The 15,128-nt window shown below is 38.1% G+C and overlaps 1 protein-coding gene across 3 annotated transcripts in view; it reads right to left on the bottom strand.

The window, feature by feature from the left end:
• The window catches only part of LOC116423051 (zinc finger protein 260-like), a 168,179-nt gene that overhangs the window by 11,206 nt on the left and 141,845 nt on the right, over nucleotides 1–15,128 (bottom strand). For 2 of the 3 annotated variants that reach the window (XM_031964028.1, XM_031964027.1), the window contains exons 2-5: nucleotides 14,582–14,738; nucleotides 12,143–12,269; nucleotides 11,137–11,205; nucleotides 4,730–8,499 (exon numbers count right to left, since the gene is read on the bottom strand). In XM_031964028.1, the coding sequence (XP_031819888.1) occupies nucleotides 6,590–8,499; nucleotides 11,137–11,205; nucleotides 12,143–12,269; nucleotides 14,582–14,614 (2,139 nt within the window). In that variant the 5' untranslated portion in view covers nucleotides 14,615–14,738 and the 3' untranslated portion in view covers nucleotides 4,730–6,589. Of the gene's footprint in view, nucleotides 1–4,729; nucleotides 8,500–11,136; nucleotides 11,206–12,142; nucleotides 12,270–14,581; nucleotides 14,739–15,128 lie in introns of those variants that run through there. The other variant, XM_031964030.1, reaches the window with a different exon arrangement.

Here is a 15,128-nt window from a genome sequence, read left to right as displayed (position 1 = left end):
TAGTTGATCAGTGGAATCAATTAGGTTCATAGGATAAAATAGTCAATAATTTTAGCAATCTAGTGTTTGTACACCCAAAGACCTCCAAGTTTTGGGATAAGAATGCACTATTTGACAAAACTACTGGGAAAATTGGAAATTGGTGTGTGCAGAAACTAGGCATTGACCCACACTTAACAATGTACACCAAAATAAGGTCAAAATGGGTTCATGATCTAGGCACAAAGAATGAGATTATAAATACATTAGAAAAACTTAGGATAGTTTACTTCTCAGATATGTGGAGGAGGAAGGAATTTGTGACCAAAGAAGAACTAGAGATCATCATTGATGACAAAATAGAAAATTTTGAATATATCAAGTTAAAAAGTTTTGTACAAACAAAACTAACACAGACAAGATTAGAAGGGAACCAATAAACTTGGAAAACATTTTTATAGTCAAAAGTTCTGATAAAGACCTCATTTCCAAAATATATAGATAATTGACTCTAATCAATAAGAAATCAAGCCATTCTCCAATTGACAAATGTTCAAAGGATATGAACAGACAATTTTCAGATAAAGAAAAGCAAAGTATTTCTAGCCATATGATGTGCCAAGTCATTATTGATGAGAAATCCAAATTAAGCCAACTCTGAGATATCATTACACACCTCTCAGATTATCTAGGATGACAGGAAAAGATAATGTGGAATGTTGGAGGGATGTGGGAAAACTGGGACACTGATAGATTGTTGAGGGAATTGTGAATGCATCCAACCATTCTGGAGAGCAATTTGGAATTATGCTGAAAAAGTTATCAAACTGTGCATACCCTTTGATCCAACAGTATTATTCCAGGGCTTATATCCCAAAGAGATATTAAAGCAGGAAAGGGACCCACATGCAAAACTGTTTGTGGCAGCCCTTTTATAGTGGCTGGAAACGAAAGTGAATGAATGCTTGTTATGGGCCAGAACTCTGTACTTGAAACAAGCATTCTTAAAAGGTGCTGAGTGGAATTGATAAGATAATGGTTATCTAGTTTAGCATGGTGATTAATAGTTCTCTAGTTCAGTATGATTGATTTAATCTTACAACAAATAATAGTTCCCTAATAATATAATGATTAGTTTATACTCCTGTATACTGCATATAAGCTGGCATAAACTCAGCCAAACAGATTCATTTCATCACCCACCTTTATGGTGGCTGGAGGCTGGAGCACAGCTCTTGGACTCAGAGAGACATTCCATTTTTGGTCAGCTGCCAGGTAGCTCTCCTGAGAGACTGGTTCAGACTTCAGACAGAGACCATCCTGGCAGTCCTCCTGCCTCCCCCACAGAAACCAAGATATATTCCAGAGGACCTGAAGAAAGCTGGCCCAGGCCCCAGGCAAGGAAACTAGACTATGAAGAGATAATAAAGAATTTGGACTTTTCTTGTGGTGATTACTCTGCTGAAACCAAGGCTGGTCCAAAGACCTCCAGAAAACCAACCACATTACAGATAGATGCCATCAATTGGAGAATGGCTGTGATATATGAATGTTATGGAATATTATTGTTCTGTAAGAAATGACCAGCAGGATGATTTCAGAAAGGCCTGGAGAGACTTACATGAACTGATGCTGAGTGAAATGAGCAGAACAAGGAGATCGTTATACGCTTTAACAACAAGACTATATGATGATTAATTCTGATGGAAGTTGCTCTCTCAATAATGAGATGAACCAAATCAGTTCCAATTGTTCAATTATGAAGAGAACCAGCTACACCAGGAAAGAACTATGGAAATGAGTGTGGACCACAACATAGCATTTCTACTTCTTCTGTTATTGTTATTGTTTGCTTGCATTTTTGTGTTCCTTCTCAGGTTATTTTTACTTTATTTCTAAATCTGTTTTTCTTGTGCAGGAAGGTAACTGTATAAATATGTATACATGTATTGCATTTTACATATTTAATATGTATTGTCTACCTGCCATCTAGGGAGGGGTGGTAGAAATGAGGGAAAAATTGGAACAGAAGGTTTTGCAAGGGTCAATGCTAAAAAAATTACCCATGCATATGTCTTGTAAATAAAAAGTTATAATAAAAATATATAACTATGAAAAAAAAAAAAAAAGAAGAGCACCATACTGTGGATATTTATTCTTCAGTTATGCACTTTTTACTTGGCCCAGAATCACAAGAGCTTTTTGCTTGCCATTTCATCCTGTTAAATTAAATTGAACTGTGGTACATTTGAATACCTAAAACTTTCAAGATTGCTGGTCTGTTTCTCAAATATCTCCATTTGCCATTTCCAAACATAATTATGTCTGAGTTTTTACTCTAGGTCCATCATTTCCCTGTCAGAAAAATGTAATATGTTTGATTGCAAATCATTTGGAATAATTTGTCTTTTCTAGATATCTAGAATTAGTTTTCTAATTATTCATTCCAGAATTTCCACATAAATTTGAGGAAATCTTACTGGATCCTATATCCTGCCTCAGTCTTATATTTGTGAAAGTACATTTTGAGCTTGTATAAGAGTTTACATATATTTTGTTTCATTCTATCTTCTTAGATTGACAGCAATATTATCATCATTCAAGATCTTTTTCTCAACAAGAATGCCAACTATGATTTCTCATTAATTTGTAATATGTTCAGTATCTAGCTACACACAGATCCACTAGAAATCTTTTTCTAATTTGATTTAAATTATTAAGAATTTCTTTTGGAACTATTCAAGGGATTTCAATTTCTTGTAGCAGATTCTTGCCTACACATCAATATCTTTTACAAAATACTACTACTAAATGCCGAAATACCCAGCTGAGAAAATACAGGACAGCCAAAATAATGTAAATTTAAGAGGATTTATAGTTGGCCAGCAATTGAGCATTTTAGGGACACATATTTATAGGAGAAACCACAAAAATGCATTTATTACACTAAAAATTCCACTCCCAGATAGGTGGGAAAAGTTAACAGGGATTCAGTATTTCTTTAAGTTGTATGCTTGTGAAGTTATCAAAGTCTTTGGTGATGGATAAGGTTTAAAGCGGCATATTTGGGGGCATGTGTGCCACAACTGGAAAAAGAAAATACCACCTGAGTTAGGGAGTGAAAAGGTGGTGACATAATTCGGACTGCAAACAGAGTTCAAACAAAGATAATACTCTCATGGTCTCAGGAGTTCAGGACAGGGATAGTGTCCCTCCATTCCAATGCTTTCTCCAATATTGTTAATTTTTTATTGTTGTCTTTAAAAAATTTCCCATTCAAATTTCGTTTCTTTTCTCCTTTTTTCATTTAAAAAAGCAATATATACAATTCCTATTACACATATGAAATTATGTAAAACACATTTCCATGTTTGCAATGTTGTGTAAAATAAAAATAAAATGAAAATAAATCTCTCAGAGATTCTGTTTTCTTTTGAAAGTGGATATATTTTTCATCATGAATCCTTTGGAATTGTAAATCATTGTATTAATCAGAGTATCAAAGTCTTCACAATTGATTAAAATTTATATTCCTGTTACTGTGTACAATTTCCTGGTTCTTTTGCTAAAATTAACAAAAAACCTTTGTAATATTCACATTAATTATAGTACATTAGAGAATGAGATCCTTGAAGGCAGTGACTTCAGTTTTTACTTTATTTGGATATACTCATGCTTATTGAAGTGCCCGACACATAGTAAATACTTAGCAAGTGAAATTGATTATTCAATTTATACCTATTTAGTAATCTTGTCAACCTAGCAAATAAGTTCACTTTTATATAACCTCTTCTTGACAGAGTTATTCTGGCTCTTTGAAATTTGATCTTCCTTTTCTTTTTATTTGTATTTTGTTTTTACAACTAATTAAGTTTTTCTTTAATTGGAATGAGAAGAATAAAACTCTCAGAATAAATACAAGTAGTAAAGGATAGCCAATATTTCCAACAACCACTTCAAAAAACTATATTCCAATTTAAATTCCTGGAACATCGTCTCTGTCAGGTGACTAGCATTATGTTTCATCATGAGCCATATGGTATAATCTCCTCCTTTTCTAAATGTCCAGAACTAGCTCTTCAAATTATTCCTGATTTCCAGAAATCAGGTATCTTTCAGTGGTTTCTATATTTAGCTCTAATCTCAAATTTGTGAAATTGCAGTTTTAAACAACTATAAGAGTTTATGTGTGTTTGTATTAAATTCCACCTTTTATATTAAGGTCAATTTTCTGGCCTTATGAAATCTTATTTGCTCTTGTCTTCTTCACACATAAGCACCTAAATGCACATACATACACAAATATAAATGTAATTTTCGAGAAAAAAAACCCTACACATTATAATTATTTCCTTCTGCAATTTTGGTCAAGGCTGTGTATGCTTTTAACTCATTCTGTTACAAAATATCAAACATATCAGGGCAAAAGAAACCCAATTAAAGTCTCTTTCCAAGCTTATATCAGTTGCATTTCAGAAGATAACTGTGGTTTGTTTTCATATCTGTTTTGCATTCTGGTTATAAGAGATCTTAGCAGTTTTAAATTTTTCTTTTCTTTTCTTTTCTTTTTTGGTGAGGCAATTGGGGTTAAGTGACTTGCCCAGGGTCACACAGTTAGGGAGTGTTAAGTGTCTGAGAGCAGATTTGAACTCAAGTCCTCCTGAATTCAGGGCTGGTACTCTATCCACTGTGCCATCTAGCTGCCCCAATTTTAAAATTTCTTAAAATATAATGGGTAAACTCTTTTTGGGTTATAGATTTTAGGAAATCCACTTCTCCTTAATTATTTTTTCTCCTTGATATGTTTTCTTGGTTGGTTGATGTACAATTTCTCACATTTTTTCAATATTCGATCTTTTTGTAATATGTTTCATTTTCTCAAAGATCATTGATTTTAATTGGGTATATTCCAATTTTCAGGGAGTTTTTTCATTCAGATAAGATTGTGTACTTCATGTGCTATGTTGTTCATTCACTCTAGAATTCATCCTTCCTTTGCTCTCATTGACTGTCAGTATTTAACATTCATGGGGTTAATTTTTGTGGCTTCTACCCACAGCTAGGGCTTGATGGGCAGCAACATAAGATAATTCTAAGATAATCAACTTAATTCATGTAATTTGGCAATTTTCTCTCATGTTTCAAAAACACTAACATTATTCATGCAATTATTTTTATTCTGATTTTCCTCATTTTGGAATTTAGGGAAAATAATTTATTAGAAATACTATTCTAAGTACTATAGTAATACTGTACTAATTTCTAGAGGATGTAAATGTGCCATTAGAAGATGAACTCTTCATCTGGACTGTGTAAAATTAATGTGAAAAATTGAAATTAGAATCTTTGAAAACTTACCTGTTTAATTGGTATATTTTCCTTTAAATTTTTAAATCAAATACTAAATTCTTATCCTCAAGTCTTTACTTTTTACATTTGTAAATACAAGATTAGAATTTATGTTATCTCACACTGTTATCTCACTCATATGGAACACATATCCTAATGTGTCATAGAAACCCATTCCACTTAAGAACAGTAACTATACATTAAAAAGTTTGCTGATGTGGCAAAGTGGTTTGTGCAAGACTAAGCAAGGATACAATGGGGTGAGGTTTTTTGGAACTATAGCCAACCATGGCACTTTTCTGGGGGTTCAGCTTTGTGAAAAGGCCTCACTTCCCCTCAAATCCATCTAACACAATTTAGCAAGATAAGGTCAAAATGGAGACCTAAGACACATTTACAGATATTTTAAAAGAAAATTATAACATGTAACATATTACTTGTCACACAGATGGAAAGCCAAAGAATTTAGGAATAAACAAGAGAATGAAGAGGAAAATTAAGTAATAAAAACAATTTGAAATCAGATTTTAAAAATCTCAATCATTATTAATTGAAAAAGGAGATTAAAACAATTGGTTTCCCCCATTACAAAGAACCTTCTTTGGCTACCAATCATGGGATTTCAGAGAAAAAATCTGATCTATTTTCTGATCTTTATACACAGTATAAAATTGCAATGTCTAATGAGATCTGTGCTATAGGAAGAGGCCTTCCCTCATTCATTATATTCACATTTCATCTGCAGCAAGATTTCTACACAAAGGATGAGATCCAAGTGAAAGCTTTTCTGGAAATACATTTTGTATAATGTTTCTTTGCAGTGTGAATATTGTGATTTATAGTGACCCTTATCTTCCAGGTAAGGGCAATTCTTCCTTACACATTTGTAAGTCTTCTCTCCACTCCATATTCATACATGTAAACTCAGAGATGAACCTGGGCTAAAGACCTTCTGGTGCCAACTCTATAGGAGATTTCTTCCCAAGCAGAAAATCCTTGCTGATTAACAAACTCTGTCCTCCATTTTTATGCCTTTATCCATGATTTCAATCTTCTAGGAATTTTCTGGAGGCATTTCAGGAATGAAGTAAGCCTGAATGTTTTTCCACATTGATTATATGAATGAAGTTTTACATCTAGTATGGGATCTTCCATATCAAGTCAAGGACTAATAAATATTAAAAACTGTACAATGATCCAGACCCTTGAAAATTTTTTTCTAATGTGCACTCTCTGTTGTTAAGCAAGATTTGAACTTTATCTAAAATTTCCCATATTCATGAGGTTTCTGTCCAATGTGGATTTTCTCATGTTTACCAAGACTTTTGCGCCGTGTGAAAGTCTTTCCACAGTCACTACATTCATAAAGCTTCTCCCCAATGTGGATTTTATCATGTTCTATGAGACAGTTTTTGTATTTGAAAGTCTTTCCACATTGCTTGCATTCATAAGTCTCCTCTGCAGTGCGGATTGTCTGATGGTAAGTAAGACTGCTGCGACTTGTGAAAGCCTTTCCACATTCATTACATTCATAAGGCTTCTCTCCAGTGTGGATTCTCTGATGGATAGCAACATGGGAGCGTTGTGTAAAAGCCTTTCCACAGTCATTACATTCATAAGGCTTCTCTCCAGTGTGGATTCTTTGATGTGCATCAAGGGAGGAGCGCTTTGTGAAAGCCTTTCCACATTCATTACATTCATAAGGCTTCTCTCCAGTGTGGATTCTCTGATGTGCATCAAGGGAGGAGCGCTTTGTGAAAGCCTTTCCACATTCATTACAGTCATAAGGCTTCTCTCCAGTGTGCATTCTCTGATGAACAGTAAGACTGGAGCGATATATGAAAGCCTTTCCACATTCATTACATTCATTAGGCTTCTCTCCAATGTGGATTCTCTGATGTGCATCAAAATAGGAGTGGTTTGTGAAAGCCTTTCCACAATAATTACATTCATAAGGCTTCTCTCCAGTGTGGGTTCTCTGATGCATAGCAACATGTGAGCGTTGTGTAAAAGCCTTTCCACAGTCTTTACATGCATAAGGCTTCTCTCCAGTGTGGATTCTCTGATGGATATCAAGTTTGAAACGTTGTGTAAAAGCCTTTCCACAGTCATTACATTCATAAGGCTTCTCTCCAGTGTGGATTCTCTGATGTTCACAAAGATTGTAACTCCGTATGAAAGCCTTTCCACATTCATTACATTTATAAGGTTTTTCTCCAGTGTGGATTCTCTGATGTTTAGCAAGACTGCAGCGATTTGTGAAAGTCTTTCCACATTCGTTACATTCATAAGGCTTTTCTCCAGTGTGCATTCTCTGATGGTTAGCAAGATTGGCATGAGATGTGAAAGTCTTTGCACATTTGTTACATCCATAAGGCTTCTCTCCAGTATGAATTCTCTTATGTGCTTTAAGATAGGAGCGCTTTGTGAAAGCCTTTCCACATTCGTTACATTTATAAGGCTTCTCTCCAGTGTGGACTCTCTGATGTTCACGAAGAGTGTAACTCCGTGTAAAAGTCTTTCTACATTCATTACATTCATAAGGCTTCTCTCCAGTGTGGATTCTCTGATGCTTAGCAAGACTGGAGCGATCGATGAAAGCCTTTTCACATTCATTACATTCATAAGGCTTTTCTCCAGTGTGGATTCTCTGATGGACAGCAAGACTGGAGTGAGATGTAAAAGTCTTTCCACATTCATTACATAAATAAGGCTTCTCTCCAGTGTGGATTCTCTGATGTTGAGCCAAGTTGGAATAACATTGGAAATCCTTTCCACATTGATTACATTTGTAAGATTGTTTTTCTGCATGAATTCTCTCATGTTTAGCAGGAGTAGATCGCTCTCTCAAAGTTTTTCCATGTTTCTTACATTCATAAGGTTTCTCTCCAGCATGAATTCTCTGATGTTTGACAAGGGAAGAGAGTACACAAAAAGCTTTATCATATTCATGACATTTAGGTGTTTTCTCTTCAGGATGTATATTCGTATCTTTAGCAACACTGGAACTCTTTCTTAAAGCTTTTTTGTGTGTATTCCATTCACAATGTTCCTCTCCAATGTGGTTTCTTTTGTGCTTAGCAAAAACAGCCCTGTACTTACTATATTGAAAGAGGTCTTTCCATGAGATCATTTTCAGATTTGCACTCATCTCCATATCAAACCACGTCTCTGCATAGGAAAGAAACAAACACACGCATGGATAAATATACCCTCTAATGCTGGCTGATAATAAAATAATTGACTTTTAATTTCTCCAGACAAAAGGTTTTCAAACTGAAATGGACAAATTCAATCATTTTTAAATGCTATTAGCTTACACCAATAAAGTGATTCAATTAACACAGAGTTCCACACACAGTACAATGACATTGGACCCCCACAACAAAGTTGAGACAAAGGCAAGGTGAAGGTTCTCATAATTTAGAAACCAGGCTATGAGCTCTGAATGGCTGAGTAATCCAATCCAAATCCCTGCAGCAGAGATTAAAATTGGAACCTGGTAAAGAAGGCTTCTCAATCTATTGCATTACAAAGATGTACTCCGTTTTCCTTCCAATGCAGTCTTTGAATTCAATCTCAGGCACCACCTAGATGTGCACCCTTGGAATGTGCTTTTTGACTCAATTTTGCTGTAGAGTGAAGGTAATAATTGTACTCACTTACCCAGGTTGTTGTGAGCATCAAAGAGGTAATACCAATAAAACTCTTGGCATAAAGTAGGCCCCACACGCTTGTTAACTATTATCTTTTTACTATGATTTTGATTCTCTCCATCTCAACTCTTCCTTACTTCATAACTTCCCTTCCCTCTCTCTTTTATATACATATGTTTATTGAACATGATGCATTTCCATAAAAAAAAAAACAACCCACTATCCTTTGCCTGGATTAGCTAAGAATAAGTTTCATAAACTGCTATTTATTCTCAACCCAATTCCAAGTTTTTATGCTGGATTTAAAACTTCTTGACAGCTTCTCTTTGTATACCCAGGGCTTAATGCAATGAACAGAACAGGTGGTTAATCAATGTTTATTGACTGATTAGTTGACATTACCTAGGACTGATCATATTGTCTAAACCTATCTCAGTGCATGCTGGTCCCTCCGAGGTGCCAAATTTATGTTTCCATTTCTTTCTCTTTCCTGCTCCCCCTCACCTATGAACAAATCCCATAGTGAAGATAACAAGGGTTTAGGGCTCCTGGTCCTGTTAGGGAATAACCAGGTGTCTTTCCCTCTCATATCCCTAACCTAAGGGAAGCTTTCAGTTATGCAATGAGTGACTTGAGATTTAAATGAGGGAGGGCTGCCCAAGGTCACTGGCCTCACTTTCCCCCACAGAGCCATCTTCATGTTGTGTCCAGGTACAGATTAGAATTACTGCAGATGGCTTTGGATTTAGATGGCCAGGGAAGACCTGGGCCTTCTTAAGGCAAGGTCTCCAACAGGTCTCCTGTGACTGAGGCTGCACTCATCCAGTGACTAAGGCTAGGGAACAATGGAAGCAAAGAATCTCCAGTCTTACCTAGGCTAAAAAAATCTCAATAAATAAAAAGGAATGAATGAGTGACTCTGGGAAGAAGCTCAGGGTTAATGGCCAAGGCAGAAATGATTACAATTTACACTCAATCTAAGTCAATGAGGATCCAAACAAAGAACAATTGGGGTTTAACAAGGGACCTATGGTGGTCAATGAGATTCACACTGATTTTGGTTTAAGCTTTGTTCCTTAAGAAAGGAATCAGGGCAGCTAGGTGGCACAGTGAATAGAGTACCAGCCCTGAAGTCAAGAGGACCCCAGTTCAAATCTGTCCACAGACACTTAATACTACTGGTGTGTGTCCCTGGGCAAGTTACCTAATGCTCAATTGCCTCAGCAAAAAAAAAAGAAGAAAGAAAAGAAAGAAAGAAGGAAGGAAGAAAAAGAAAAGAAAAGGAAGGAAGGAAGGAAGAAGGAGAGAGAGAGGAGAGAGAGAGAGAGAAATCTATCAGGATGGTTCAGTGGTGAAGAAAGAGGGGGAGAAATGCTTTTAAGAGAATTTGTAGGTAAGGGAATATGACATCATAGGTGGACAGAGGGAAGGATGGAAAAAAGGAAACAGGCAATGAAGGAAGAAGAGAAAGAAGAGTGAAGGGAGTAAGAGAGGGAAGGGGGCAGGAAGAGTCTTCCAAATGATTGATTCCAGCTAGCCAGCTTTCCTCAGGATGTTACTTGTCCTATCTATGCTTAACTGTAGCCTGCAGAAGATGAAAGGGAGGGAAGAATAAAGTAAAAAGTGCATAGCACCAGAACAATAGAACTAGAGGAAAGCAATATCTTTCATTTATGGTTTATTGAAATTTATTATTACATATTTTGAATTCTTCCTTATGTTCTGCTGAACATAAAACATTTTTTTAAATTATTCTTTTCTGTATTTTTCTATTTTGTTTTCAATTTTCAATTAATATCAAAAAAGTAAAAGTAAATGCTTTTTGGCTTAAAAAAGATCTAAGAAAAGTCATATTAGATAGCCTGAGCCCTCTTTATTTGGTTGTAGATAGTTGGACAGCCTCAAGTTTCCAACAAAGACTTCCACTGGGATCAATGATTCTACATTAGAAAGAAACCAAAAGGCCATGAAGTCCAAAGCCCTCATTTTACACATGAAGAGACTGAGGTTCAGAGGCTCAATGAGGTGCTAAGGATCTCACTACCACAAGAGTCTGAAAAGGTATTCCAAGCCAGTTTCCCCACCCAAAAGCCCATCATATGAAGAAGCCTTCTGGGATAGCAGCCTGCACCTCAGCTTGCTACTCACTCACCAGGACAGGAGTTCCTCAGGCCTCCTTTTTCCACATGGGAGATGAAATCTTCTCTGGGAACTGGAAGTCCTGGGGAGTGAGAAGATAGTGGGTATGAGCCTTGAAACTTGTCCTTTATTACTCATTGGAACAGGGCAGGGGTGCAAGGTCCATTGGGTGGTTCCAATGACAACTCAAAGATGGTTTTCAGGTTGCTTATTGCCAGAGAAAGAGGGAAGAGGGGAAAGGAGGTCAGCAAGAAATCTGGAATCAGAAGATCCTGATTTTGCTGCCTCCTTCACAGCAGGATGGTCACATCCCACAGCTTCCATTTTCTGGACTTAGAAGCAGCTGGTAGCACAGAGAAGGGAGCACCAGGCCTGCAGTCAGGAAGCCCTGAGTTCAAATTTGGATTTATACAAATCCTGGCTGTGTGACTCTAGGCAAGTAATTTCATCTTTTTGCTTCAGCCTCCACACATATAAAATGGAGATAAACGTGGCACCCAAAACAGAGGGTTTTGGTGAGGATCAAGGAAGCTCTGAGCACAAGGCCTGGATCCCAGCAAATGTATGGAAAGACCTCTTCCCTTTCCTTTCTCTCCCTGTATCTCTACAGGCCTTTGGGGGATGTATGAAGGAGGAACAAGGGCCTGCGCTGTGTTGGGGATTTATGAGTTACACCAGGGGCAATGAGGTAAAATATTATTGTTTTTTATCCAAAAGAACATTGTAAAGACAAAGTTTCCCAAGAAGAAGGGGGTTCCTTTTATTGCCCCTGTTCAGTGAAATGGGTCAGGACCAGTTTTCAGAAGCTTTGTAGACAAAACTGCCAGGTTCCCATCCTATAATGCAAAGACCACTCATAGAAGAACCAGGCAACCAGAGGACCCTGTCTCTTGGGGACAGGAGGGAGTGCTTGGGTCTTTCTAAAAACTGTTAAAAGCCTGAAACTTTGCACACTAGACAGGGGATGGTGACACTCCTGTTGATGACAATTCCAGAGTTCCAAGGGAAGCGCTCCTTACCCAAGGAGAGCAAGTTCTCCGCATTCTCCAGCATGACCTCCTTGTGCAGCTCTTTCTGATCCGGGTCCAACAGATCCCACTCCTCAGGGCTGAAGTCCACAGCAACATCCTTGAAAGTCACCAACTCCTAAAACATCAACACCCAGAGAGGACTTAAGAGTTGAAACATGCTTCATAACTGACCTGATCCAATCCTCCTCAATTTATAGAAGGGACCTGAAGCATGGAGGAGGTATCTGCCCAAAGGTGACAGCCCTTACAGGAGTCAGAACCAAAGCCCCCAAAGAACAATGGAATATAGAGAAACACATCATATAGTTTCTGGTGGAATAAAATTGAGAAATGTTTTACTCGGAAATTATTACCTGTGCAATTAGGAAAGTCTCTGTGAGAGAGACATGAGGATTTTTGGAGATGAAATCAGTTTGTGTTATGTTAAGAAAATGGCATGAAGTATTTGTGTGAAGCTAGCAAATATTATATGTTGTAGAGCCAAAACATTTCCAAGATCACTGAGGAGAAAAAAAGATCTTGTGAATTTTCCAAAAGCCATAAATTCTTATCCAGATGAAACACTATCCTTCCCCCCAATAATATTTTATTTTTCCAAATGCATGTACAGATAGTTTTCAACATTCATTTTCGTAAGATTTTGTGCCCCAAATTTCAGAATCACACACTTCTTAATGGATCTGCCCCAATGGTCACAATTTACAAAAGTGTACAGTTCAAGCTAGCTCCCTGGTGGCCTCAGGATCAGCCAAAGTCATGATAGGGAAAAGTCCTTGGTCTTTAGGGGTAGAAGTGAAGGAGACAGACAAATTGCCACAAGCGCTCCAGCAACCTCGCTTCTCCTGGTCCTGCTTCAAAGTGAGTCTGGCTTGTCTCACTCTATCCTCTAATCACTCCTACGATTGATTATCTGTATACACCAAAAGATTGAGCCAGCACAGAATAGTGAGAAGGGGATTTTTCCAAACATCTGCTAATAGAATCATTGTCCAACAGGTAATTAGCCTTGAGTGCTCAGTTGTCTAATTCAAGCACATCTTTTAAGAGTTTCAGCCCTTTACACAAAAGCAAACTGAAGCAGAGAGAAGGGATTTACCAAAAGGTCACATCCTTTATGAGAATACTAGGCACAGTCATGCAAAGGCCTCCCACCTACACTGTACACAGCTGGTGTGAACACAACTGTTGTTTTCCTTGTTTAATGGAAGCTTCTTGGGGGCAGGGACTGATTTTTCCTTCTTTGCATGTCCTATATATTCGAACAAAGCCTCTTCCTTTCCTAAATGCCTGTTGCTTTGACACAAGCAATGGTAAAGGGAGAGAAAGGCTAAGTATGAGCTGAGTATGATGGAATTATTCTAGAAGTACCTAATTGCAGCTGAGAAGTCTCAGGAGATAAAGAAAATAAAATGGAATAAAAGAAAACCCACCAGGAAGCAAAGAAATGCTGGACAGCTCCTGAACCATGGGTGGCATTTATTATGTAGGTTTCTTTTATCGAATCTATTCTTATGTTCCGCTGGTTACCTGAAATTTTTTTCTTCGTTTCTTTTGTATTTGAGGTTAAAACAAATTAGAATAGGGGCCACTAGATGGGGCAGTGGATAGAGCGTTGGCCCTGAAGTCAGGAGAATCTGAATTCAAATCTGACCTCAGACACTTAATACTTCCTAGCTATGTGACCCTGGGCAAAGTCACTGAACCCTAATTGCCTCAGCCAAAAAAAAATTATAATAATAACCATATAAATGGTAAAGAGAAGGGATTCAGAGAGATTTGGGAAGATCTGTGTAGTCAGAGGCAGCAGGAGCTCAGCAGCAGCAGGAGGACAATTTCTTCTCTGCTTCCAGCCAGGGAAAGGAGAAGAGCTGAGGAAGCTTCCAGGGTTCTGCTCCAGGAAACAAAGTCAAGGATTTCCAGGAAAGTCAGTGGCTACAAAAGAGAGCTTGGCCATAGGACCCAGAGGCTGGAAGGTGTGTGTGTGTGTGTGTGTGTGTGTGTGTGTGTGTGTGAGAGAGAGAGAGAGAGAGAGAGAGAGAGAGAGTGTGTGTGTGTGTGTGTGTGTGTGTGTGTGTGTGTGTCTAGTGGGGAGATGGTGCTGGACTAAAGCAAAGATATGATATCTGCAGGATAGACACTAATGAATGAAGGGGTCACCCTTGTCAGTGACCTATATTGAGTGAAAATTTAAACAAACATGTGGGGGCAGCAACTGGGAGAAGGGAGTTAGTGTTCAAGATGCCAAAGGGACAGTGAATCAGTTCAAAACATAGCAGAGAGGAGGGCAGTGTTGTTCTTACTGCATTCCCTTTGCTGCCCATTTTTGTAAAGGATTCACAGATAAGAGCCTCACAGACCATCCTCCAGATCTATGAAAAAGGCTTCTTGGGCTGATGTTGCCCAGATCTGTGGGCAGAATACACTCACCTGGGGTGGGGGTCTGCGGTTCTCAGGAACCATTCCCTCTGGCTCCAGGCTCCCTGCTTGGACCAGGCCCTGGTCCTCTGCAGGATGTTGGGAGGGGATGATTATAACTGAACAGATGTCGTTCCCTTCTTTTGCTGGAGGTCTGAGGTCAGCTAGCCTACAGGAAATTATAGAGGGTGAGGTTCCATGGAAGTTACTAAGCCCTTGGCCCTGCCCTTAGGGCACAGACCCCAAACAACAGGGGGAGGGAGACTGAAAGGAGGGCCAGGTTGAAAAATCTAAATGGTGGAGTCAAGATGGGAGAGAACAGGCAGGATATTGCCTGAAGTCTCTCCAGTTTCCTATGAAATAACTTTCAATTAAGAGTGGAGTGACAGAATCTACAAAAGGATGGTGAGAAACAATTTTGTAGCCTGGATAGAAAGATCTGTCTTACTTGGGTAAAAGGGGAACAGACCCCCAGCACAGATCAACAACCAAGGCCCAGTGTTCCTCGACAAGCCAAGATTGGGAAGGTAATTAACTAAATTGGTTGGGGAGGAGAGGG

Source organism: Sarcophilus harrisii, chromosome 3 (genome assembly GCF_902635505.1).
Source record: "Sarcophilus harrisii chromosome 3, mSarHar1.11, whole genome shotgun sequence".
Lineage (NCBI taxonomy): Eukaryota > Metazoa > Chordata > Mammalia > Dasyuromorphia > Dasyuridae > Sarcophilus > Sarcophilus harrisii.
Note: the sequence above shows the minus strand (reverse complement) of the source record. Positions and strands in the feature narration are given on the sequence as shown.